Below are 27,327 nucleotides of genomic sequence, written 5' to 3' on the forward strand. Positions count from 1 at the left end.
GTGGCTAATAGGCCTTTTTCTATGTTATTCTTACTGTGCTCAGTTGTGTTACTAGACTCTCAGTCTGTGTAGCCAAACAAATGAAATGGGTTCCACAGTCAGGATAAAGTGCTTTGATGTAATACCAGAATTTCATACTGTTTAAATTTTTCTTCCACTTTCTTCACAGTGCATTTTTTGTAACAAAAACTCAAGTGAGTTTCTTAGTGGATTTTTTGATTGATATGGGAATATATGAGATGCATACATCCGCCATATATACTTACATAGATACACAAATGTAGTAATCTCAAACATGCTATTTTCAGTTCAGCCTACTTCTTTCTTGTTTTTTTTAATGTTTGTTTATTTATTTATTTTCTTATTAGTCACCCATCTTTCTTGTTTCTTTGGCGTTCACTCCCCACCTTCTCCAACTGTAACAGTCCTCCACTCTGTAATCCATCTATGTAACTAGGTACATTCTTAGTGTGTAACTTAGTATACATCATTCTATATTTTTTCTCATGCTCATAACTCTTTACAGACACATGTAATCCCATGTTTCATTAGCAGGGGCTACTGGTCATAGTTTTACCCAAAAAAAGAAAAAAAAGGGATCCTGTTATGCATACTTCTGCTTCTTTTCCACTCAGCAATACAACATGGAGATCCACTCACATCCCAAGATAATACTAATCCCCTTTTTAAGGTGCGGCTGCGCGGTAGCTTCCTCAGCCAGACCCTCTGTCTGTGGACATTCACTTTGTCTCCTGCTTTTTGCCTCTATGAACAAAGCAGCAGTAGCCACCCTGCTACATAAGTCCTTAACTGCTGGTGGTTTTGTTTCTATGGGATAGAGTCTCAGGAAAGGATTCTGGGATCAAAAAGGGTATTTATTTGCATTGTTAATAGCTGCTACTATGTTGTTTTCCAAAAAGGCTCTCTACTAGCCACGTATGACAGTATCACCATCAGGAGTAGGTGTTTTATTTATTTTTCTAAACTTCCATTTCTTATTTTTCTAAAGCCTCTTACAGTGTTTTACACGCATATGCACAAGTGTGATTAATTGTAATTTGACTTTGAAGTCAGTTTCGCAAACAAGTGCAAACTTTTGTTTACTACCAGTGTAGCATGTGTCTTCTGAGTTTGAGTGATAGTTTGAGTAATGATACGAGGCAAAGAGATCTTTCAAAATGAGTGATGATTTTTAAAATACTCGTTTAAACAATTATAGGCAGTTTTCCTGGCACTTGTGGGAGATTTCTATTCATTCTGTATGGAATTTGTCTTAGGGAAGAAATCTAGTTCTGTTAGGCTGAGAGTCCTCTCTGCAAAATGTGTAGTCTTCTAGAAGACAGTAATTTCTGTTGAGATCAGTTGCGGGGCCAGTGAAAAACTATTGCCAGTTTTATTTCTGATCTCATTATCCTCCTTGAATTTGGTGTGATTGGTCACCTTTTAACAGTGTTCACTTTGTGTATCAAATAATGACTGGGCCGAGGTCAGACTGTGGTTCACACAAAGCCTATGTAAATGAGGCTGTGAGGTTATACTTTATTTGCCTGCCTTTGAACAATCTGAACAGCTGAAAAGGGACACACACACGAAGTGTGGCTGAGCCCTGAAGAAGTGTCCACCAAACAGATCAGACGATGCCAGCCAGAGGGAGGCTGCTGCGTGCTGTTAGCCCCCAAGGTGAATTATCCCCTTTTAAACTTCATCTCCCACCTCTCCTAATCCTGTGTGAGCACCTAATGAGCACTGGATAATAACATAGCAGCATTTCTTGGTGAAGCTAATCTGATTCTGGATAGCAGGCTTCCCGGCCCACAGCTGAATGAATTGCTTGGTATTTCCAAGTTTGAAAATACTTTCTCCCCCTTTCAAGTGCTCCTTGGCAGCAGGTGAGGAATGTTAAAGCTCCTGTAAGTGCCAATTAAGGCCAATTATAACTCGGCCCGGCCTGCTGAGACAGTGAAGTGGAGTGAGTGGAGGCTTGTGCTGCTTGCTGTAAGCTGGAGAACTGGCTGCCGCTGGTGACAGGAACACAGGATTTCCCAACTGCCAACAGCTCGTTTGTTGTCCTGCAGAACACCAAATGACACCTCTGCTGGCTTCTCAGGTGTGGATTTAGGAAATCCCAAGATGTGTTGGGGACCTCACTAGTTTCTGTAACAGAAACCGCTGTCTTTCTTTTGGTCTTCCTTTGTTTTGAATGATGTCCACCATCCAGTTTCTCCTTCTTTCTCATCGTAATAGCTGACACTTATCGAGCATTTAAGATGTGCTGGGCACTGCATTACATGTGTCACCTCCTTTACTCCTCACCGAGGCCCTGTTAGAGGAGGCAGTATTACTGCTTCTCAGGGGAGGGCACAGACCCTGAGGGACAGAAGTCTCTTGCCCAAGGCTACACAACTAAAAGTGCTGAGGCTGTGGCCAAACCCAAGCCCTCGTGGCCCCTCCTAGCAGCTGCCGGTTTGCTTGTTTGCTGGGAGCGGGCTAATTCACAGAAGAATTTGTGTCAGTTCAGGACTCCCTTTGTGCAACCAGAGTAAAATTGATGAGTGCACACCATCCACACCACAGCCAATACCTATAATTTTTGGTCTGTAAGGCATGGATGTTATTCTATTAAAATGGTATTTTAGTCCGTAGTCTTTTTTTAGTCTGTAGTCTGTTTATTTTTTCGTAAGAAAAAAGAAATGTGACCATGTCCCCAGACCTAGGCACTGAAATATGATCCATCATTGGGAGATTTAATATCAATATAAACTTTATTTGGATAGGATATTGAGAAGTGGTTTGAAGAAAATAGTAATAATGCTTTCCAAGCAGAACAGGGTGGTATTTGGTTAAGTATTTTACTCAGGGTATTAAGAGCGGTATGTGTTTAAAAGTTCAGTCTGAGCTTTATATGCCCAGTTGTTGTGTATTTGTTTTTATTCTTATTGTACAAATTTTAATTTTTCTGGTTTGCACTATCATTCATCCCTTCTTTGATACAGATCTTAAAGATAAATTCGGATTGTTTCTTTCTTGTTTATATATGAAATTAAGTGTAGACGTATGTTTGTAGCATTTACGAAGATTTGCTGAAGCTCATCCTGAAGTTCCTCCAGGTTACAGAAAGACGTCCTTTCCAAAATTGTCTTGGGTTGGCTGGTTCTCGTAAGGATTGTTTTCCCCACTAGCACCATCACCATCTACAAAAGGGAACATTAGAAAGGCAAGCGTTTGTGCTGGGAGACTGGCAAGGAATCTGGTGTCCAGGCTGAGGGGTGCAGTGATGTGAAGCTGAGGCTTAGTCTGAGTCAGGTCCTCTTATCCCAGTTCAGTTCTGCCATTGATGGTGTCAGGGAGACTCCTCAGCTCCCCCTTGGTGAGGGCGAGGGCAGGTGGATGCAGGGAATGATGCTAAAAATACTTTCTGCAATCAGGTAGTATGGCAATAGAATTTTTTTTTCTCCTGCTAGCTTAAGAAACCCGTCAGTGAGTTAACCTAAATGTCTTATTTTTGCTAATTAGCTTTGGAAAGATTTGCTCATCCTGTGCTTCTAGTCCCGCTGATGGCTCTTTCCTTGTGTTCTTCTGTCTTTCAAGAACCACCATAGTTTTGCATTGTTTGAACCGGAAATCTGGTGGGGGGTCGGGGGAGGGTTTCAGAAAGCCCTCTAGATCTTAATATTGCTGCTGTGGTTAGGGTCTGAATGCTTGCTGTGAAAATAAAGCAGTGTGGCTACTACTCTTTTGTTTTACAGTAAATGTAGAATTTGTGTCTGGTCTAATAGAAGCCATTTCCTATGCCTCACAACTCTTTACCACCCCTTCCAGGCCAAATCTTTTCCACACATGTAATTCATGACTTTGTGCCAAATAGTCTGTGTTGGGTGATGGTATTTTGTAGAGGAATTTACCCCCTCCTTTTGACATTTAAAAGTGTTCATTCTGAACTATCAGGCATCTGAGTCTGTTTATGTGTGCAGCCTTTATTATCATAAAATTCAGATCTGTTGGCTGCTTTTTTCCACGTCTATTTGATAGTAAGATTTGGCGATTGACAAGATTGGGGAGTAGTGACGCAGGGAGTGTAATAGGGCTGAAGACAGACAAACAGCTAAACCAGGAAGGCCTGGTTTACAAAGAGCCACTTAGAGAAGTTTTGGGATTAAAAGTCTAAAAGCTCCCCAGCTTTAGTCGGTCATCCAGTGGTTGAACTCTGGACAATAAGGTGTATATTTTTTCTGAAATTAGACTGTTTTACAAACATGCACAGAAAATGGGTTAAGATTTTTCTTAACTAGATTTAAGGAAAAGTGTGCTTAGGTATAACAGACTTCTGTTGTTTTAAAGTATAGATCGTGGGGAAATAGAGTGTGGAGAAAGACTGCTGATATTTGTAAAAATGTATAACATTAAAACTTGTAGGTTTGTCCAGGCTTAAAGTGTAGATATATAACGAATCAAGTACATTTTCTAATATACCTGGTAATAGTTGTCATTTTACTCACTCAGGAAAATCAGGTGTGAGTAATTTACATTCTAATTCTAGCAGGTTAAATTTATAAATTCCATCTCCCTCAGTTTTGGCCAGCTGCCTTTCAAAGAGAAGGATTCATTTACACCAGCCAGGACGCCTTGTATGACCATATTAGATGAAATTAGACTCCACCCCTTGTTTTCTGTTGATCTGCCAGGACCTTTGTAATTCAAGTGCTTTTTACAGTAGTAGCAAATGTTACATAAGACCAAACATGGAGCATATTTGGAGTTGGTGGGCAGACTCAAATCATGATGCAAGCCTGCAGTAGCAAGTGTGCAATGAAGCACAACCAAATTATGTGAATGGAAGGTAACAAGAAGCCTCTTCAGAACAGCCCTTCCTCCGCACGGGGGCTGAAAGCTCCACCGGGTAAGTTTTCGGAGGCAGTTTTCCGAGGCTGGACTTGGCCCGGGGCCCAGTTCTGGACGAGCTTGCGGAAGGTGGGCTAGGTCTTTGGGAACAGGACAGAGACCCACGCAGAGCCGAGTGTGGCGAGCTGGCGCAGGCCCCCTTCCTCTGGTGGCCGTCCTGCCCCGCCAGCAGGCCCGGAGCACTTCGTGGCTGAAGTGGTGGAGAGAGTGCGCTCTGCAGACCCGTGGAGCAGGGGGGTATTCGCAGCTAGAGGGATTAGCTGCTGCCGGCCGTCCACAGGAGCCATGCTGAAATGTCATTTGAGTGATCTGGCCAAAGGTCAAACGCAGGCAGGAGTTGAGTTTGCTGTTAACTCCAACAAAATGCTGAGGTTTGCACCAAACGGTGCCCATATCTCAAAACAGGGAGAGCAGTGGTTACATCGCTCTCTAAAAATGGACGAACGTTGTAACACGCTTTAACTGTTTGTTTTTTATCTCACTTGTGGTGAGTGAGGTTTCATGACAGGCAGTTCACCGTGTTTCCTGTAGAACGTGTTTGAAAGCTGTTTTGTCGGATACTTCAAATCCACAGCAAAGTTTCAAGCAGAACACTGTGTCAAGAGGAAGAACAACTTCAGAATACAAACAGTAACCCTGGGAAGTCATTCAGTAACTTAAATTGAGTGTATAAAAATTTAATTACTGACTGACTGCCAGAAAAGACTATTCTTTTTCGGTTGTGTTATTAAGGTAGCCAGTACAGCCAAGCAGATTCTTCCTGGGTGGGTTGGGCGGCTGTTCTCAAAGTTACCTTAACTCTCTCATGCCTCGTCTGCAAGCAGGAAGTGAGGTGACAGTTGAGATCTTTAGTTTTCACTGGATTCACCTTTCATGCCTCCTGCAGTAATGTGCTTGACCGGATGGTTCTCATTGAGGCTGAAATTTAGCTACTGGTTTGCAGAACTTTAAATACAAACAGATTTTCAAACCTTTATTCAAATTGCTGTTTAATGCCCTAAAATTGATTTTTCTAAGAACTCTTATTTCTCGTCAGGCAGTTTTAGTGTTGCTGTTTCTGGTTTCATTTTTGCATATCGCTTTTGGTGTTGATTAGTTGACAGCCCCATCCTGTAGGTGGGGCAGACGCTGTTTTCTGTCTTCAGAAAAAATAAACACGTGCTGCAGACTCCTCGTTGGCATTGTTACGTCATGAATCACCCATTCCTTATTAACAGAGCGCTTAATGAGGAGACTTTAAGGGCTGTGTTGTGAGTTTGGGGTTTTTGTTATTCCCAGGTTCACGGTCTTTTCACCCCTTCCCCACCTTCCCCCCAATAAAGTGAAATATAAATAAAGGCCACAAAACTATTGGGAAACAGCAATAAGGATGTGGCTTACAGACTAGCGCAGCACTCTGAAGCAGATGGTGCTGTCATTCCGTTGCACCTTGGACTTGCTGTTCCTCTTGGCCTCAGAGGACAGTGCTCCCTGAGGGGATTCCTGCACAGAAGTTTTCGTTTTAAAAAACAAAGGAACAGAACAAAAACAGAGAACTCCTCTAGTTTGAGTTCTGCCAGGTTTCTTTTCATTTTCTCTCTCTCCCCTACCCTTTGTGTGTGTGTTAAAACTGGATTGGAGTGGTAAAGGCATAGCTTGTTTTTCTTAATACTTTTTGCATTTTGATGATAGCCTTGTATCTTTCATTAGAGAAAAACTGGGAACCAGACCCAAAACGTGACTAGAGAGGTACTTGTGTAAGGACTGAGGATGTCGATGCTTGACCTGTGCAAGGTGTTCACAAATTGGAAGGCTAAACTTAAAATGATAGATCGCTAAACGTATGGGATGCTTTTTCCTCCAGCAGATAAAGGATTAAAGCAAAAGTAAATGGAGACTGATGGAGTTTTGGTTTTGGCTTTTGGTTTCTTCTCACATGTTGATACCTGAGGCGTGCCGACATTTCAAGTCAATGGGAGCGAATTCGGGGGAGATGCTGTGCATCGCTCAGACCTGCGATCCTGTTTGTTTCAGGCAGGGTGAGTGCTTGCTGTACTCTGCCAGTATCATTTGGGTAACAGTGTGTGTCCTGAGGACGGCGGAGAGAGCTGCTTGTGACTGTTAGCAAAGTGGAAGTGTCAGCCAGCATGTCGTTCATTGCATGATATCCTGTAGCCAGAAATGGTGACGGCAACACCACAGGGGTGGCATAGTTTGGTGGCTGTGTTTTGCTCAAGGCGGTAACAGCCTTTTCCCCAAAGTTGTATTTGCTAAAAACATCTGTGTGTGTCTGTCTGAAATCATGATGATAACTCTCAGTTCGAAGTCTGCACCTTGAACAGGATAGGAAGGGCCCCCTTAAGGAAATGAACTCTTATTCAGACCATTCAATGTTCCTTAAACAAGATGCCTTATGACAACGATTATGAAGAAATGATATTCTCCCAACGGAGGTGATCAGTTGTTATACCATCCAGTATCCCCTCTTTTTCTCTGTCATTCCATCTCCTTTAATAAAGTATTTGGAATTTTTAAAAGCCCTTTTTTCCTAATGTTTGTACAGACCTACAAGTTGAGACAGCAGGGGAGGGCTACCTCCAGATATTCAGTAAGGTTTTCATATTTCTCACATACTTGAAAGCAAAGTTCAGAAAGAACAGTCCCCATGGGAAGAATTCCTGGCAAGAGGATTATCTGAGGTTGCCATATTTGTGGTCCTTTCTTAGCAACATTATTTACAATCCATTCACGCCTGTCCCTTCCCCCACCGGAGTTGGAGTCATTCTCCCTTGTAATCTGCCCTTTGTGATCTGTTCTCTTTCATCAGCTAGTGTGAATGGGAATGCTGCAGTGCCGCCCTGCCCAGAGACGTGGAAATGCCAAGGGACCTGGAATACTTTAGTGGGGCTTTTATTTCCGTCATAAAGCACTGACTTCAAGAGCTTGATAATTTGATTATAGACCTTGGCGAAAAGTTGTTTCAAGTGGCCCAAGTGCTGTAAATGACTCTCTCTTCTGCACTTTCCCCTCGTGTTTTAATTTAAAAACATCCTGCGTTAGGGGGAGGAGAAATGCATTTGGCAGAAGTCGCAGTTGGAGACTAATTTGTTAGGGCAGCCAGTGTTGAAATCATCCTTTTCAGTTAAATCTCTCTAGTGGAAATGATGCCGAGTGCTTTGTGTAAAGACTTTTTTTTTTCTTCCTCACTGTTTTCCAGTGCCATTTGTAACCCACCTAAGCATGCTCTGAGGCTGCCTCGCGGCTCTGGTTTTGGCTTTTGGTGAACTGTCCTTTGAGGCACTGTGTGTCAGAGGTCAGCTCTGGATTCCACAACTTGAGATTAGAATGTTTCGGGACAGTCCCACAGATTTGCTTCCTTTTTAGCATCAGACCACGCTTTGCTTGCTCTGGAGTAGTCCGGTCGAGTCCCTGGGGACCCTCCAGAAATTGGATCAAAGAAAAAGCAGATATAGGATTAAAAAAGAATATGTAATGACAAGGAGTGGAGTTGGATTGTGTTTGCTGGTGAGACACGTGAAAGTGCTTTTAGAAAAGAATAAGAACGTTTACAGGGAGAAGTTGACAGTGAGAGTAGTGAGGAGACACTATTAAATGCTTTATGTCCACACATAGTCCACAGTGTGACTTTAAAAGTGTGCCAAGGGGCTCCCCTGGTGGCGCGGTGGTTGAGAGTCCACCTGCCGATGCAGGGGACGCGGGTTCGTGCCCCGGGCCGGGAAGATCCCACATGCCGCGGAGCGGCTGGGCCCGTGGGCCGTGGCCGCTGAGCCTGCGCGTCCGGAGCCTGTGCTCCGCAACGGGAGAGGCCACAGCTGTGAGAGGCCCGCGTACCGCAAAAACAAACAAACAAACAACCTTGGCACACTTTTTTTTTTTTTTTCGGTACGCGGGCCTGTCACTGCTGTGGCCTCTCCCGTTGCGGAGCACAGGCTCCGGACGCGCAGGCTCAGCGGCCACGGCCCACGGGCCCAGCCGCTCCGCGGCATGTGGGATCTTCCCGGCCCGGGGCACGAACCCGCGTCCCCTGCATCGGCAGGTGGACTCTCAACCACCGCGCCACCAGGGAAGTCCCAAGGATTTTTTTGTAATAGTTATTAAGAAAAAAAATAGATGTGTCCACCCAAAGTGTGGTTTCACAGATACTGCTTAGGATAATGCTGAATTGGGTATGCCTGGTCAGTCACTGAATTTTATGTATATTATATATATATATACACACACACACACACACACACATATGCAGTTTTGATATATAGTCTGCCTCAGGCCCTGATCTTAGATGTTTCATAGTGGGTCATAATCCTTGTGAAAGACAGATGATGCCTCATGAGTTGTGTTTGGTGGCCTGAAACTGAACTATGATGGCTACTTTGGGTTAACCGGGAGCTGGGTAATAGTACATAGCAGTTATTTTCAACCTGGATGTCAAAGTAAACAATTCGATTCGTTTTTTGAAAGGGCTGCTTAATGAATGACCCAGCGTTTCTAAACTGAGCTTTTGGTATATGTAATTATTAATTGCTGTGCCTGGCCAAAGGAGCTCTATATGTTTACCTGTGTTTTACATTTTATAGCTATGTGTAAGCTTGATTATTAAAAATCCTTGCTTTAAATGGGAGCAGTTATAGAGAGCATTTTCTGTAACAGAGTATGCACTCTATTTAACCTTACCTGACCAAATCTATCCCAAAGTGTGAGTTTCATTTAGAGAAAAAATTGTGAGTTTTAGGAATCATTGCTTTGATAATCCACATAAAATTGCCACCCTTGGATCCATAAACTTGATCTTCACTTTCTTCCTTTTCACCTGCAGTTCTTCCTAAGTGACTCAGTTCTATCAGGAAAATGAGCCAACTTTTTACTTATAAAATAACTTTAGTTTGAATGAGCATCTTTTTTGGTTGGTGTGTGAATTTATTCATTTTTTTTAAATTTATTTTTAAAATTTTTGGCTGTGTTGATGCACGCGGGCTTTCTCTAGTGTGGTGAGCGGGGGCTGCTGTTCGTTGCGGTGCGTGGGCTTCTCACTGCGGTGACTTTTCTTGTTGCGGAGCACGGGCTCTAGGCATGCGGGCTTCAGTAGTTGTGGTTCATGGGCTCTGGAGCGCAGGCTCAGTAGTTGTGGCGCACGGGCTTCGTTGCTCCGCGGCATGTGGGATCTTCCCGGACCAGGGCTTGAACCCATGTCCCCTGCATTGGCAGGCAGATTCTTAACCACTGCACCACCAGGGAAGCCCTATTCATTTTTTTATTTTTATTTATTTTGCGGTACGCGGGCCTCTCACTGTTGTGGCCTCTCCTGTTGCGGAGCACAGGCTCCGGACGTGCAGGCTCAGCGGCCATGGTTCACAGGCCTAGCCGCTCTGCGGCATGTGGAATCCTCCCGGACCGGGGCACGAACCCGTGTCCCCTGCATCGGCAGGCGGACTCTCAACCACTGCCTCACCAGGGAAGCCCCTCCTTATTCATTTTTAATGAATTCTAAACGTTGTTCTTCCGAGCTCTTGATTGAGAAGAGCTTAGTATCTTCCTGAACTGACATGTAAAGTAGATCTATAAACTAAGTCTCTACCACACTGGGGAAGGTAGAGTAAGTGGTTTTGGTTTGTTCTTCACTGATTTCTGTCTGCTTGGCCTTTCTCACTTGAGTCTGTAACTGGCATTACCTGGACTAACAGGGGGCCTCTTACTCCCTCTGGAGTTCCCAGTACCTGGTCCACAATCAGCCCTGGGCTGCAGGCTTTACAACTCTGTTACTTAATCCCAACAGCCCTGCAGGGTAGGATTGACAGATGAAGAGTCTGCCAAAGTAGATAGAGTCAGGTCTTTTCCTAGCGTCACCCAGCTAGTTAGTGACAGAACAAGGGTTTGAACCCACATGTGTCTGACTCCAGCGTTCTTGCCCCTTCACGTGATCTTTTTTTTTTTTTAAGTTTTTTGGTTCTACTTTGGATTCTATTCAAGCTGGTTAGTTAATCAAGACTGTGCCCAACAGCCTCTGCTGGGAAGGCAACCAGGACCAGGGCGTGACTGCAAGCATGCATAATGGTGTTGGTCTGTGGGGGCCGGCCAACCTAATCCTATAGAACAGGTATTTCTGTTATAGGTATAGAACAGGTATAACTGCTCCTCCTCATGGGTTCTTTGTAGAGCATATCCATCTGGGAACTTTCTAAGTGATTCTTTTTAGCCAAGCCAGAAAGACAGCTCTGACTGGCACTTTGTACCAAAATTCACTCTTCAAACCATCTTTAATGTTTCCCTGCGGGAAAAGAAACAAATGCAACACTGGCTGACACCCATAGCTAATCTTTAGGATAGCAACTTCCAAAATAGGAAGATTAAATCCACAACAGCCTGGGTTTCCCTTAAACAGATTCTGGATCCCCACCCCAAATTTACCAAAACTCTGTCTTAAACTTGTATGTTCCAACTGTGCCGCCCTTTGTGCTAATAGCCTGCATTTGCGGAGCGCTTGGAAAGATGACATATGCCGCAACCCTTACCATCACCCCTCTGCCTGCCTTTGGACCATGCATTGTGGCCTGCTAATGACACCGCTTAAGGTGGACTGTCATGTGGTCCCGCCTGGGCACTAGAGTCACCCTGCCTGGGGTTGCATCCTGATCCTGCCTCTTCGCTAGCTGGGTGATGTTGGGCGACTGACCTGAGTCCTTTAAATCCTTGGCCTTCTCATCTGGAAAGTGGGGATCATGGCAATATCTGCTCTGTAGGAAGATGGTTAGGACTAAATGAGGCAATCCCTATAAGTTTCGTAGCATGGTGCCCGATGGGTGGTTTCCGCCCACTAACAGTAGGGGCTGCTGTTGTTGCAGGTGAGACTTTCCATTAATCAGTTGCTGGGATCATAAAAGATTAGCAAAAGGCTTACTTAATAAGATACCAGAAAAGGGCTTGGAGTAAAAACAGTTTTGTGGGCTTTTCTGAGCTGTTAGCCATTCTGCCTGCTCTTGTGTGATGATCATTGAGCGTGGGACAAATTGATTCTATGCTCCCGAGTGATAATAGGCCTTGCATTATTTTGGCATGTGTGAAATTGAGGCCAGAACACCAAATGATCTCTCTCTTTTAAAAGTATGTATTTAATAAGCAAGTAACCATATTTGTTGTAGAAAAATTAAACATTGTGCAGAAGTTTTTCAAAAATAGACCTACAGTCCCAGGGATAACCACTTAAAAAAAGTTTGACAAATATTTTTCTAGATTTTTTTCAAGCATGAATGATTTGAAGTGACAGTGTGCTTTTGACTGCATTTTAGGTTTGTGTCCTAACTTTGACACTTACACGTTATATAAGTTATCTTTAGTTTTTTATTTCAAAGCAATGTATATGCCTTTAAAAGATCTAATTATTTGCTTTGAACTCCTTTTTGGTTTGTACCTAGGTGTCAACACTTACATATATATATTTTTAAACCTCAGCATGAATCCACAATTATAAGCCCAGTGTTCTTGGTTGCTTTCTATTTTGGAAGACCGAAAGCTGTCCTCTCCCCTGGCCACCTCGGAATCCTACCCTTGCCTGCAGTGGTATCACATGCTCCAGCCACAAGGGAAGAAAGCCCGATGCATCCATCTCTTGCTCTGTCTCTTTCTCCCTGTCTCTGTTTCCAGATCTGTCTCTGTGGTCCCCCCCCGCCCCCAACCCCAGCACTGCCACACATACACCACACACTCACCCGTGTCTGTCCTTCTGTCTCTGCTCTGTCTTTTCACTGTATCTGTGTTTGTCTGTCTGTTGGTCTGCCTGTCTCTCCTGCTTGCTGGAGCCATTCACAGTGCCCTGCTCATTCAGGGACAGAGTGTGCTTTCTCTGGGCTGGTGCCAGACCCTGGAGAGAGGAGTGCTTTGAAAACTCAACTTGGACTCCTCACCAAACCACACTTCAGTTATGCTTAGCATCTGGCCACCAGTTTGTCCACTTAATATAAGGTCCCTAACCCTACCCATAACTTGCCCGTTTCCCTTTTGATCTGGAAACAAACACTTTTTTAAAACTGGAAGCCCAGTTTAAAATCTTAAGAAAAATAGGGGCCCAGTGTGAAAGGTTGGGGAGAGTCCAACTCAACTATAATTTAATTTGTGTTTTCTTCTTTGCTTTCTCGTGAAGGGAAAGCCAAATGCCACCCTTTCCAGAGAATGAGTTACCAGACCATGATGTGAAGGAACAACTTAATTCAGCAGCATGACAGGGATTTGAGCTGGCACTTTTCAGCCAGAATCACAGTTACACGCACGCACGCACGCACGCAGTCTGTTTCAAGTTCTAGTGAATGAAAGAAGTTCACATGATGGATTGCCATTCTTAGTTTTTAAATAGCTTTTATGTTGCAGTAGAAAGTACAACTTTTCTGAAATGTTATTGATATATCAGCTGACCTTTAATGTTAGAAAGCTTTCACTCTTGATTTTCTAATGCAAAATCCCATATCAAAGAGTTAATAGACAACTCAGGAAAAAAAAAAGCATTAACAGAAGAAAACAGGGAAAGTGGACTATGATGGGGATAGAAAATTGAAAGGACAGGGACTTCCCTGGTGGCCCAGTGGTTAGGACTCCGCGCTTGCACTTCAGGGGGCTCTGGTTCGATCCTTGGTCGGGGAACTAAGATCCCACATGCCACTCGATGCAGCTAAAAAAAAAAAAGAAAGAAAAAATTGAAAGGGCAGACTGGAAGTTGCAGCCAGTTCTGCCATAAGACAGCACACATTCCTAAGAAATTACTGCATTATGCAAAATGACGTAATAAAAACCATAGGAGACTCATTAGAAAAATGGGATAATGGGTACAACACCCAAAACTTTATCAGTGACACCCAGAAAAAGATAGGAACCTAACAAGAATGGTAGCACAGTTTTATGTGTATTAAATGGTTTAAAAAATACATAAATATTCATTCTAACATGACAGTTTTCCTTGAAAACAACCTGACATGTGCTTTTGCAGGTAGGTGTCGGAAGGGTTTCAGTTTGTAAGCTATTGTGAAGTGGTGGAAGGAAGATTATCTGATATCGAGGAAAAGGTGTAGCACCAGCTGTGTGGATGGTGTGGCTCCTAAGGTCCATGGTGAACTGAGGTGGATGGTGGATGTTTGGGGGCGGGGCGGGGGGGGTGGCTGGGCAGGCTGAGGGTGTGAGCTTTTATTCCCACGTGGCTCAGTTTAGCCAGGTGTGGTTTTCTGCATTTACCTAGTGCTTCTTGCCGATGAAATCTTGCAGAAGGAAATACAAAAATTCTTTTTGCTCAAATTGTTCCTTAGTAGATCAGTGACTTCGGAATAAGTTTACGTTTTCAAAACAAGCATTACAGTGAACTATGTTTAATTCGATTGAGAATTTTCTTTACATCATTTGATATCAGAGAAAATATATCACTTTTACTCTGAGACACCTGCTTGAGAATTCTGATACCCCCCAAATAGTAAAAAGAGTGTATTTCCTAGAAGTCAAAGTTTTGGTTGGAATTTTTCCCCCTCTGGTAATTATTCCTTTAGTACACTGCCACTGGGGGTGATTTTTGTGGCTGAACATTTTAATTTAAATATTTAATAATTTTAATGTATATCAGAGATATATATTACACACTTTTGAAACCTGTTGTTTTATAGATGCTATTGTTTTGGAAAACAATAAGAGTTCTGGAAAACACTGAGAGTGGTATGGTACCCTGCTTCACAAAGTTGGGCCATCTGAAAACAGATTGGGGGTAGTTTCAGGTTGCCCCTGATAGAGGGGCACTACTTGCTGGTGATTAAGGGCTGGGGGACAGGAATTCTAACCACCCTGAAATCCTGTACAAGGATTGTTGTGTCCAAAATACCAATGCTGTCCCCGTGAAAGACTGGTGAGTATTAGATTGAGGAGGAGGAAGGAACAGTAGAGTTGATAATTTGAATAAAAGTGTTGAGTAAAAAATAGTATTTTATGTGTCTTTGGTAAGAATGATGAAAATAGTTTGCAGTTGAGGGAAGTTTGGAAAACACTAGTTGAGGACAAGTAGTAGCGGTGAGCTTCATTTAACAAACCCTGGTATATAGTGCCACGTGCCCGGCAGTGTTCTCAGTGCCATAGAGATGGTAATTTACTCAGCTGTGGTTAATGGTTCTTGAGGCATTAGCCTCGTCTAGGGTAGGCTCTCACCATTGACTGCGCAGTGGAATCACACAGAAGAGTTTGTAAAAGTCTGGATGCCCAGGCCACAGAAAAATCAGAATCAGAATCTTTGAAGGTGGGACTGAGGCATCAGTATTTTTTAAGCTCATTAGATTATGCCGATGTGTAGCCAAGGTTGAGAACCACTGCTCTAGGACCATTTGAAAATCACTGTCTTCATAAGAAGAGCCATACCAATCGGGCAAATGTTAATTGAAGGCCTACTCTGTGCCACGCTGTCGGGGCAGATGACCAACACAGGAAGCTCCGAGACAGGAAGCTCCCGGCAGAACGGGAGACAGATTTTTACAGTCCTGGCTGACAAGTGCTGTTGCTTGAAAGTATATTCAGAGTGTTTTGGGATCACGGAAGAGAAGGAAACTAATTTTTTTTAAAGAAAACCTCAGGTGCCAAATTTGGAAAATTATTAAACTTGTTATTTTAGCTTTCCCTCCCTTACACACTACTTTCATATCTGGCGGGGGTGGGGGGAAGCAGCAGGCACTTATAAATTACTATCAGTTTAGCCTTCCTAACCTGCTTGTAGCCTTTGTGTGGTCTAGTTGGAGAATTTGAATTCTGCCTGTAGATAGCATAATGATTTTGTCCTGGTGTAGAGCAGGCCCTTTAGTACCTCATACAGCGTCATTGAGCTATTGCCCTCCTGGGAATAAGTCAGCACAGCTTCACAGAGAGTCTCAGGACTGATTTAAAAGGACCTTTGGAAATAAATCCTTTACATGATGGTTGTAGTCAAATTGATTCTAATATGCTTAATTTAAAAAATACTCATATAGCTTCCATATTGTGATAAATAAATGTTGGATCACATACATTTTAAAACTTAAGAGTAAAGCAAACGTATTTTAAATTACAAGTTCAACTAAAGGCAACTACTGAAGCTACCAGCTTGAGGTACTTAAGTAGATAAAGTTACTAAGTAATTTACTTGTTTCCGATGGTAACATTCTTCAACAGCTCTCGATTTATTTAGTGTGGGTTGCCTTACTCTGAGAAAACCTGATTCTCTAGTGGATAGACTTACTTTCAGTTAAGCCTGAGTAGTCCTTACTTAACCATGAATTACTTCCTGGTATAAAAAGCAGGCTTAGCTATTTGTGGTATTTTTGTCTTGCGCCTTTGGCATCCTATGGTGTGAACAAGAGCTGTGCCATCTGTAGTCAAGTGAGATTATTTAAAAGGGGGGGGGGGCGTTGGGAGTGGGGAGTGAAGTGATTCACTGGAAAATTTCAGCACAGATTCTTAGGGAACGATAAGATAACCCTAGAAACATTCTTATTTGGTGTCATATACTGGTGGGTAGTGACAAAAAAAAAAAAATTAAGGTACAACTTGTTTCTTAACATTTTGCTGTTTTGAAAATTGGAGAGGTACTACGCTAGAAAGGAAGAAAGAATTCCGTGCAGTGGCAATTAGCAGAGCTCTGCAGATGAATGAATACTTTTCCCCTCTCTGACTACAGGTTGCAGTGAGGTTCATTTCTAAAATGCAAAACCCACTCTTCTCAGGGTTAGAATGTCTGTTTCCTAATGGTTGTCTATGTATGATAAACCTCTTCATGCCGAGACGTTTCCTAAGCAGAAGGACCAGTTCCTAGAATCCAGAATAAGTCTGTGGGGTCTAGATAAGCCATTTCTGAAAGCTGCTGAGTTTAATATATTTTCACTTAGTGACACGTATTTGAACCTAAATGTGTTGATTTCCGGGGACTCCCGCAGGGTTCCATTGGAGACTTGCCTGAAACAGTGTCTTTCCCCCCCCCCCACCCCCCGCCCCTTTTGTGTTCCTTTTCAGAAAGAAGACATAGCTCATCCAGCAAGCCTTCTTTGGCCGTTCCTCCCACTTCAGTATTTTCCTTCTTCCCTTCTCTGTCCAAAAGCAAAGGAGGCAGTGGAAGTGGAAGCAGCCGTTCTTCCAGTGGAGGTGTTCTAAGTGCATCCTTGTTAAGTTCCAAGTTGTTGAAATCGCCCAAAGAGAAACTGCAGCTCAGGGGGAACAGGCCAATGCATCCCATTCAGCAAAATAGAGTCCCCCATGGTAGAATGTGAGTATGGCCCAGAGGGTTCTTAAAGCTCACCTGCCAGAAGTGGAACTGTGTACACGAGTAGCATCTGAGAGTGTATGTGCATAATGTGAAAGAGAGCCCACTTTGGGGAAAATTCAAATATATGTTGTTGTTTCTTTTTGTTTCCCTATTATACCTTGGGAGACTTTATAGAGTCATAATAGCAATAATAATACTTATCTATTGATCCTTTCTTGTGTGCCAGCTATTGAAATTTAGCTAAGTGTATTGTCATTTACTTATCACAACAACCCTTTGAAATAGGTATTGCTGTTATCTCCATTTTCTGGGTAAGGAGAGGGAAGCGTGATAAGATTGAAGAACTTTAGCCACGGGCCCCTCAGGTCAAACAGGCCTGGGGTTCAAATCCCGCCTCTATCATTTCCTAGCTGAGGGGCCTGGCCAAGGCCCTGTTTATCTCAGAATCTGAGATAACGGCCCCTGTGCAGGGTTAGTGGGGGTGGCAGGATTCATGTATTAGACTCCAGCACCTGGCTAGTGTCCGGCCCACAGGAGACCTTAAAGGAACGGATGCTGGTGCCGCCGCTGAGGATGACAGTAGGAATAAAAAGGTGAAGAGATCCCCAGAAGCTGTTCTAGGATTTTCTGGGGCCTGCACAGCAAATAGGGAAGCAGTGCTTCCTCCCACCCCCAGTCTTGGGTTCACATCCAAGCCCTGATGAGGGGAGACTGGAAGAAGTTCACACCACCAGGCAAGGCCTTGACGAGCTTCCCTGGTGGGCCTGTAGGCTGGCAGGCTTTGTGGGTGACATGAGGGAGCGGCCGTGCACTCCTGTGGAAATATATCTTGCCCCATCACGGCATGCTTCGGCCTTGGTGGCAGGTGGCTTTTCCCTGGCCTGCCTCCCTTTCGGAGGGTATGCCACACATCGCAGTCCCAAGGTCTGATAACCTGGTTAATCTTCGGGCAACGGCCAGCACCTGCTCTTGCGCACGGACCCTGCCAGCTGGGAGAGGCCGTGGCATCTTGCAGTGTCTCTGCTGCTCTCGGGCTGTTCCAGGTACAGCTGTTTGGTGCTATTTGTCCTGGTTGTTAAGCCCGCAGCCTCTGCTCATCTGTCAGAAGTGCAAGTACAGGAAGCTTGGCTTTCATTCCTGGAGCTGTCAGAGAGCCAAAGAAAATGCCAGTACAGTGTGTAAGCCATTCGCCCGCTTACCAGCTGTTAGAGCACTGACGCCACTGGGCAAAGTGTATAAAACCTCATCAGTCCAAATCTTCTTTATTTGTAGCTGGGCTCTAGACGGGGACCAGGCTAACTGTTAGCTTCGTACCAACATTTGCCACCCAAATGACAGTATCAGTAAGATTCCAGAAAAAAGTCAGTTCTTGGTTAGCGATACAGGTATTCAGTGCTCACCAGCTGAGTGTCAGGCACTAAGATTCCAGGCTCCTATAGAGAAACCTTTTTCAGGGACTGGAGAATTACCACTTCACTGACACATCGTATCCTAATTAAACATTGGTCTTCCTCATTGACAGAGGCAGAGAGCCTCTTCTTGGAGATACATTGTTAGGCACATTTGAGTTCTTCCAAGTCCTTAGTGACATTCTTGGAAATGTTCTCTAATTTCAGTTGTTCTTTTCTCTGCTCACTCATTTTACTTTATTTTGATGGATCATTTCTTAAAAATGACAGCTCTCAAAAGATACCCTCTAAAGGTCCTGCAGTAGTCTTTGGTCCTTTTAGACCTTTTCATATTTTGCTTCTTGCAGGAATTACATTGGGTAACGGGAATGACGATAGACCAGGTAAATTTGATGGTTCCTCTGGAGCTTTCTGCCTCTCCAGAAGGGCTTACAGACTGAGTAAAAGTCTTACTGAGTTTTCTGCGCAGCCCTAACAAATTTTCGTAATGTACCTTTGGGAGCCTAGCTCTGCGCGGTGCACAGGTAGACCCAGGCTCTGCCCTCGTCCCTCTGGCTCACCAGTCACCCTGGGCTGCTGGGGCACTCAGGTGCTGGTGTTCTCACTTCCCCCTACGACAGCATGACGCCCTCTGTCAAAGTGGAAAAGATTCCTCCGAAGATGGATGGCACACTACTGAAATCTGCGGTAGGGCCAGCCTGTCCTGCTGCTGTGAGTTCCTCAGTCAAGCCTGGCCTTAACTGCCCCTCAATACCAAAGCCAACCTTGCCTTCGCCTGGACAGATTCTGAATGGCAAAGGGCTTCCTGCACCGCCTACGCTGGAAAAGAAGTCAGAAGATAACTCCAATAACAGGAAATTTTTAAATAAGAGATTATCAGGTAACTTCACATTTTCTCTCAGTATTCCTTTCTGTATTAATTGGGCATTCCTGGGAGAGCAAATCAACCGTTATCTGTAAGTCCTTTTTTTAAAACTGGCCAACTTCAGCTTAAGGATGAAGTTCCTTAGGTAGTGTCTTCGAGCTCTTCATTCTTGGTTTTAAAGTGCACGCGTGTAGGTAGGTGACATAAAAGTAGCTTTCTAGTGGTGTATTCCTAAATGGAGTAATGAGTAATGCTGGCTTAAACAGTCTCTTTCCTGTCATCTGGTGGCGAAAGTCCCCACTCTCTTAGAGATGTCATGGTTTTTTTGTGGCGCTCGTACATTGTGTATTTTATATTTATTGATAATGTGGTAGATCTTCTTCAAGTTATAATTGGTCTGAGATAGGAGAATCTCAGATTTCTCCTATTTTCTTATTTTCAAAATAAATGAAGCAGCGTTTGACATTGTAATGTCTGTGTGCTTTTGACAGAAAGGGAGTTTGATCCTGACATCCACTGTGGGGTCATCGATCTCGACACCAAGAAGCCCTGCACCCGATCTTTGACATGCAAGGTAGGGGGGCTCCTGGGCAGAGCCCGATGCTCCAGGAAGCTTGGGGACCTGGGCTGCACAGCACTGCGCCCCAAGCGTCTCTCACTCACAGGGCATCTGTTCTGAGGGTTGTTCTGAATTTTTAAGTGAGGGAATGACTCCGTTTTGATGAAGAATGCCTCAAGTTCAGAAAACGTGGAGCCTGTTGTTATAAACTGCTATCTTAAGAGGGGTTTTGCCTTCAGTGAGCCTTACTGTATGCAGGGGAATGGTGTTTTTTCCCTAATCAATCTGTTATTTTCAAAGCCTTTTAATATTTCCTCATAGAAATTTAATTTGAGAGGCTCCCCTTTACTGTGGTTTAAATTGTACTGACTTGGAATGAGTCCAGACATTTCCTTTGCATATATGTGAATATTCTTAAAATGTTTGTGTTATCTCTGGTTCTTCAGTTTTACAGCTACTTTAAAAATATCTGTGACTTTGAGATAGCTTTATTTTTTTAGTTCTAAAAAAAATGCTAGGTACCACATAATCTAATGTATATGTAAAACCCAAGAAAATGTAAAGATTCCCCCTTTCTATCCTGAGTTTTCCTTTGAAATGCCAGTATGCTAGTGAGAAGGTGGTATATTTGCTATAAAATAAGGGTTGACATGGGGGTGGCCTCTGGCTTCAGTAGACCCCCTTCATAAATGAGCATATATGCTTATGTCCCCAGCCACTGTGCAGAAGGGTTCAAAAAGTATTAAGAATCATTGCCTTGAAGTAATTTTAAAACACTTGTTTGGAGGAGGAGGTTAAAAATTAGTGTTGTTCTCTAAAAATTAATAAAATTTTTGATGTATTATTTTAAGTTTTACCAAAGATTATGTTTGAATAAAGAAATTCAGACTCCACTCCAGCCCTAAACAGTAGAGGAATGTTAAAATCTTCAGAAACGGGAAATGTTATTTCTCGGTAGTTCTTATTTTAATTTCAATTTCTAATTTAATTTTAGCGTGTGGATTTTATCTTGCAACAATGGTACTGAATCTTGTGAGGAACTAGGTTGGTCAAAAGCACCTTTAAATACCTAATTTTTAAAGAATTATGGATTCTCTTCCCAGAGGAAGACATATATACACATATGTATTCTGAATTTTGCATTTTATTTCAGAGGTAGATGGTCATCCCCACTCCAGTTGCACCATTGAATCTCTAGGTTAAAAACTCCTCAGGACAGATTGCTTTGTTTTATATAGTATTAACTGAACACGTCGAGTGGTGTGTTGTTTGACGGTAGCCAGTTGAGCTCTGTAGAATCATGTCCTGTTCAGCTGCCCCTGAGGGAACTTGTGAGTGTGTGCCTCAGCCCTGCTCCACGCCATGTCACACTGCCAACCCCTCTCTGCTCTCTTCCTGCCTACCTGGCTCTCAGAAACACAGATTTCTCAGTATTGTGACACGTGTGGTCAATGAAGGATGCTAGCTTTACCCAGGGTGCTCTTTTTTAATCGTCTGTGAGGCATGCTGGTGAACCAAAAGCTTTATCAACTCCGAATCCACAAGGAATTTGACCAGCCTTCTTCCTGAACCTTCATTGGCTTTGTGTCGATCCTGCATTTTTCTCGCATCTTCCTTTTTAAGTCGTGTATGCTCTCCATGTGTCCTGTTAAGGGAGTCATTACCATCTGTAGCAGGGTGCTAAGCCTGTCTTTGCATTAGTATGCATCTCCATCCAGGCGTGCCATGAGTTCGGCATAGAGCTGGCAGAACATGCAGCATTGTGGCTGGCCTGCACTTGCACAGAATACCCTTACTTTCTTCCCGTGTTCTGTTTGTCAGTGCTTCTCCCTCTGCTTGCCTCTGTTGCGGCCCGAATCCATTCAGCGGTGGGCCAGTAAACACACTGGAATGCTTGACATGCAAGCGGCGGGTCTTGCGTGTCAAAGGACCCAGCTGAATGTCCCCCACGCTGCTGCCCAGATCTCTCCTGTCTTAGACTGAGGACGTTGTCCGTTCTCTTAGCTGTCAGGGCATCTGCTGCTGCCCACTCCTGTCCCTCTGTCGTCTGCCTGCCACCCTCACTGTCCCCTCCTCACTTCCTCATCTGTCCAGTGTTCTGTTCTGTGTCCTCTGTGCCTTCCATGCAAGTAGATGTGGGTTCCTCTCAGGGTAGGAGCATTTACTGCACACATCTGCGGGCACAGACCTCCTTCTGGGCCTCAGAGGATACAGGCTTGAACAAAATCAAGGCGTGGCTCCTGCCCTTTTGGGGCTTACAGTCTAATGGAAGAGATGAAGATTAACTTGGTAATGACTCAAGTAACTGTAGAAGTTACCACTGAGGGGTAATAAAAAAAGAGAGGCCTGTGTAATGACAGCCTTCACTAGGGGAACTGAGTCAGGGAAGGCTCCTTTGCTGTGGGAATACTGGGCTGAAATCCATATGATTTGTCTGGGCAGAAAGGGGTGGGAGAGGCAGAGGAGACAGCCTTTGCGAAGGCTCTGGGACGGGGCAGGACAAACAGCTTAGGGTGTGAAAGGCAGCCAGGAGGGGGAGGCGGCACCTGGTGCCAGAGGAGCAGGGGGCGGGGCTGTTAGGGCGAGCGGGGCCCGGGCCTCGTACAGCTGCTCTTTATCCTGCGCGCCTTGGGCAGCCCCCCACAGAGTTCTGATGGGGAGGAGGGGGCATCAGGGTTGCGACTGGAAGGTTCTTCAGAGCTCAGGGCAAATGCTATGTACTCTTCAAACCAAGCTGGGAAAATACTGATCGTCTCTGCCTACTTTCTTCACTTGGTCTTTCCGCGTCTTCTAAGCACCAGGGGACACGCAAAGGTGAGGAGAGGCTTCTGTGTCATCTGTCTGGAGAGACAGGCAGGTGGACCCCCAGTGATGTTGTATATTCGTTTGTTCATTCAACGTGTATTGGGGGCCATTATTTTTATCTGGTTTTTGTTTGAAGCGTTTATGGCGTGCCAGGTGCTGTACTAGGTGTTGGTACAGCACTGAACAAAGCAAAGGTCCTTGTCTTCATTTAGGGTTACTTTCCTGTGGATATATTACATATTAAAGAAAACCAAGTAAAATCTAAAAAGGAACCTCAACACAGTTTTCTAACTATCTGTGCCAGGTTAGATTTTGGGCGAACATAGTTTGCAGTGTATGTGGTACGGACGTAGGTTATGTTATTGAACCGCAAAAGAGAATTAGAAGCCTAACTCCCCTTAAAATCCCTTAAATTGTAGCGAAAATGTAAGCCTGTAGAGCAATACATTTGTGTAATGTGTGTATAATGAACACACAGAAAGTATCATTTGTAGTATTGTTGTAACATAGAAGAGGGAAGGATTTATGTAGATGAACGCATATTTGGGAGGTGTGATTTGGCGCTGCTGTGGTTAGTGGCTCCTTGCATTTTTTTCTTTACAGACGGAGGCCCTAAGCAGTATGGAGTGGTCAGGTTTACTTGACCATTCTTCTTCTCGAGTAATTTCACATTTCTCAACAATGACTGTTTTGGGGAGGTCCAAGAGGGAGGGGATCTAGGTGTACATATAGCTGATTCACTTCATTGTACAGCAGAAACTAACACAACATTGTAAAGCAGTTATACTCCAGTAAAAAGAGTGTGACCATTTTTAAATTCTGAGGTTAGACATTGTCTCTGGATCCAAAAATCCTATCCCGTTTTCTTGATTCCCATAGGGAGTGTCTTTCGATGGGGACTCAGATGCTGGTTTGCGTCTTCTCCTGTGCACAGCCTGTCTTTCTTTTGGCCTCCTACTCTTTAATCCCCCCAGGTCTCCCTCGGCCTGTCTCCAGGATGCTGTGAGCCCCTTTCTCTCTGTATGGCATTGTCACAGGAAGAAAGAAACAGTTGTGTTTAATTTTTACTCTCTGGCAGTTAGTGAAAGAAGACTTTGTGATATGTATTTTATGGAATAAGTGCTTCTCCTCTGTTAACGTTCAAAACTCTAAATGGCCCAAAGGGGGCGGAGTTGGTAACAGCTCCGATCAATGAATGGTTCCTGTTGCATAAAACACGAGGACCTGTTACCTGTTTGTATCTACTGTTTGCCCCTCAGTTACATACCTGGTGGCATGGTTATTTAACATTTCTTCTTTCTTCTGGTGGAAATAACATCACCAGGTTCTTATACATTTGGAGGCTGGAATATCTGCTTCTAACTATTAGGAAAAAAAAAAACCATACTCAAGATTTTTAGCCTGTCAGATGCTGAGCAGCCTCTGACTGAGCTAATGCTCCGAATTGCTGTTTCATTGGTGTTTTTGGATGTATGGCAGAAAAAGCGATGACTGCGATTCCTCCATTTCTGGTTGTTTGTTTTTGTTGTTGTTGTTTTTGGTCTGTAGACACATTCCTTAACCCAGCGGAGGGCTGTCCAGGGTAGAAGAAAACGATTCGATGTGTTGTTAGCCGAGCACAAAAACAAAACCAGGGAAAAGGAATCGATTCGCCATCCGGACTCTCAGCAACCAACGCAGCCTCTCAGGGACCCGCATCCCACTCCTCCTAGAACTTCACAGGAGCCACACCAAAACTCTCACGGAGTGATTCCTTCCGAATCAAAGCCTTTTGTAGCTAGTAAACCTAAACCTCACACCCCCAGTCTTCCAAGGTAAGCCCCGTCCAACAGCTCTCTCTCCCTCTTTCAGAGAACAGACGTGCAGACTGTAGAGCCCCGGTGTATCGTGATGTCGAGGACAGACATCAGGCTCGCTGCGAGAAGAGATGTTTCTCTAATGGGGTTTTACTTTAAGAAAAAAGAACGTTCATCACTGAGTTTCAACCAGGGCTGTTTGTGGCCAAATGCAAGCAGCAGAGTAAAGCTAGAATTATCTGTTCTGCCCTTGCTCAGCGTTCGGTGTCTCCTGACCCTGTTGAGTAGGGCTGCGGCCCGGTTTCTGCCTGCAAGTTAGTGACGGGAACATTTCACATGGCTTTGGCAGCCATTTCCCATTCATTTATCTCGCTTCTTGCAAAACACAGCAGTTGGGATTCTTGCTGGGGGTAGGCATTCAGCCTGCGTCTTTACAGCATCCATTTACAGCGTGTTTTTTCATTCATTCATTTGGGACTCTGGCCTGAGCGTGTAGGAGTCATTTGAGCTGTGTAGTGAGCAGCAGGTCAGAACTTAGACACATCCCTTGGAGACAGTGATGGTGGGCTGAATATATGTGTGTGCGTGCTTGTATATTTAACCCAGTTGAAGTAAAGGACTCTGCACCCACTTTCCAGAAAGAAGGGAAAAAGAAAGGCATAGAGAACGAGGGTTTTGAGTCTGGGCCGAGGGCTTGTGCTTAGGAATGTGCCAACCCTTGGGTGCTCTTGCTTAATTAACCTTTTATCCTCACGTGTCTGATTCTTGAAATGGTCCCGTGAGGGGTGGAAGTGCCTCCGTCTTGGAAACCTGAGCGTGCCCGTGAGCCTGTCCCCACGTGGGCCCCCTGGTTTCCGAACAACACGGTTGGAGGAGTGATCAGAGGAGGTGCCCGAGAATGTGGCCAGGCCCAGGCTGTCGATTCCTTTGCAAGTCCTTTCTTTGGCCAATTTCATTAAAGTTTTTCCATCTATTAAAAAATACGCTTAAGTGTAGAAACACCAGGCCTTTATGTGTGTTGGAAAAGCACACTGCTGTCCTTGAGTTACACACTCTAGATTACCCACATAAAATGGTAAAGCTACCTTCTTTTATCACCTCCTGTCCCTCTTAGGTTATTTTCGAGCACATTACCAATTACCTCATTGATTGCCTTAGTCACCCAGTTCCAGGTGAAATTTGAAGAGGAATCAAAGAAAGAATTCTCTTAAACTCCACATGTATTTCGCCTTCTTTGGGGAGAATAGGAGGCGGACCAGGTGGCTGTGGAATAGAGAAGTGGTTATAAGTTACTTTGGTTAGACTGGGCAGACAGCTGCATTTGACATCGCGCGGTTCGGGAGAGAGGACCCTTCACTCCCAGGCCCCCCGGATCAGCATCTGTGTCCCTAGTGCTAGTGGTGGAGCCATTGTTGTATCTGAGTTAAGGCGGCTGATTCCCATACATGTGATGTGATCTGATCAGTGCTGCACTTTCTACTCACCAAGGCCTCCAGGCTGCCCTGCTCAGCAAGGTGGGAGTGCCCCCATTGACCCTCCTCCAGTCCATGAATCTCCACACCCTCCCCTGCCTGCCACTGAGCCAGCTTCTCGGTTATCCAGTGAGGAGGGAGAAGGCGATGACAAAGAAGAGTCTGTTGAAAAACTGGACTGTCATTATTCAGGTCATCATCCTCAGCCAGCATCTGTAAGTTCCACATCCGCCCCTGCGCCAACCCTCCCCACGCCGCAGGGACGGGGCACTGCAGGGGGGGGTGGTGCGGCGGGGACCCGGGCATGCCCTCTGGTCCGTGTGGGGCGAGGTCAAGGTGCGAGTGCAGCTCAGAGCAGGGCGCCCCGAGGCGGCATGCACTTGGTCGGGCGCGTCTCCTGCTCTTTCCGTTCTCTTCCATGACACTCAGGGCCAGGCGTTGTCACACTCGTGCTTCACAGCCCTCGGTCCTCAGTAAGCGCCGTCTGTCCTGGCCGCTTCTTCCCGGGCCGCACGCCCTCGGAGTTAGCGAGTCCGAGCGTGTGCTTTCTCTCTTGCAGTTTTGCACATTCGGGAGCCGGCAGATTGGAAGAGGCTATTACGTATTTGACTCCAGGTGGAACCGGCTTCGCTGCGCCCTCAACCTCATGGTGGAGAAGCATCTGAACGCGCAGCTGTGGAAGTGAGTGCCCGTCCCCCCACCTCTGTGGGCGGGTGGCGCGTTAGGGCTGCATCCTCTTTGTTTCTTACGGGGCTGGTTTAATGAAGGTAGTGGTCTCTGAGATGAACACATGGCCTTTGACCAGCCCTGGAGGAAGGGCCCTCATCATTCATCCACTCACTCTCGGAGCAAATGTGTCTTGTTCTCGGTGCTGGGGTTTCAGGCCGAGGGACTCCCAGATGGACGGAGCTCACATTCTAGGTCAGGGAGAAATGCGAAAGCCAGTCAACAGAACATAGAGCTCATAGCTTGTCGTAAGGGAGAGAACAGAAACGCTAATAACCTGTAGCGCTTACTGAGACTACGGTAGGCCAGGCACCTGAGCAAGTACAGTTTTCACACCTTGCTGTGTCACGTGGCCTGGATTATTCCTGTTTTACAGGTAATGAAACTGAGAAGCAAGGTCACACAGAACGTTAGAGGTAGAGCCAGGGTCTGCACCCACCTAAGAGCTGAGATGGGAAAATAACAGGATGGAGGGATTCATGGAGAGCCTGTCTTAAGGGGCCCTTGAACTGAGATGAATGGATGAGAGAGAGCAGCCGTGGGGCTGGCGGGGAGGAG

At 44.8% G+C, this 27,327-nt stretch overlaps 1 protein-coding gene across 1 annotated transcript in view; it reads left to right on the forward strand.

Annotated features, from left to right (window-relative positions):
* ATXN7 (ataxin 7) overlaps nt 1-27,327 on the forward strand; it is a 127,931-nt gene that overhangs the window by 89,363 nt on the left and 11,241 nt on the right. The window contains 6 exon segments of the mRNA XM_033865236.2: nt 16,888-17,137; nt 19,167-19,426; nt 19,903-19,985; nt 24,324-24,589; nt 26,060-26,258; nt 26,603-26,724. Coding sequence (XP_033721127.1) covers nt 16,888-17,137; nt 19,167-19,426; nt 19,903-19,985; nt 24,324-24,589; nt 26,060-26,258; nt 26,603-26,724 — 1,180 coding nt within the window.

The sequence above is a fragment of the Tursiops truncatus genome, chromosome 10 (genome assembly GCF_011762595.2).
Source record: "Tursiops truncatus isolate mTurTru1 chromosome 10, mTurTru1.mat.Y, whole genome shotgun sequence".
Classification (NCBI taxonomy): domain Eukaryota; kingdom Metazoa; phylum Chordata; class Mammalia; order Artiodactyla; family Delphinidae; genus Tursiops; species Tursiops truncatus.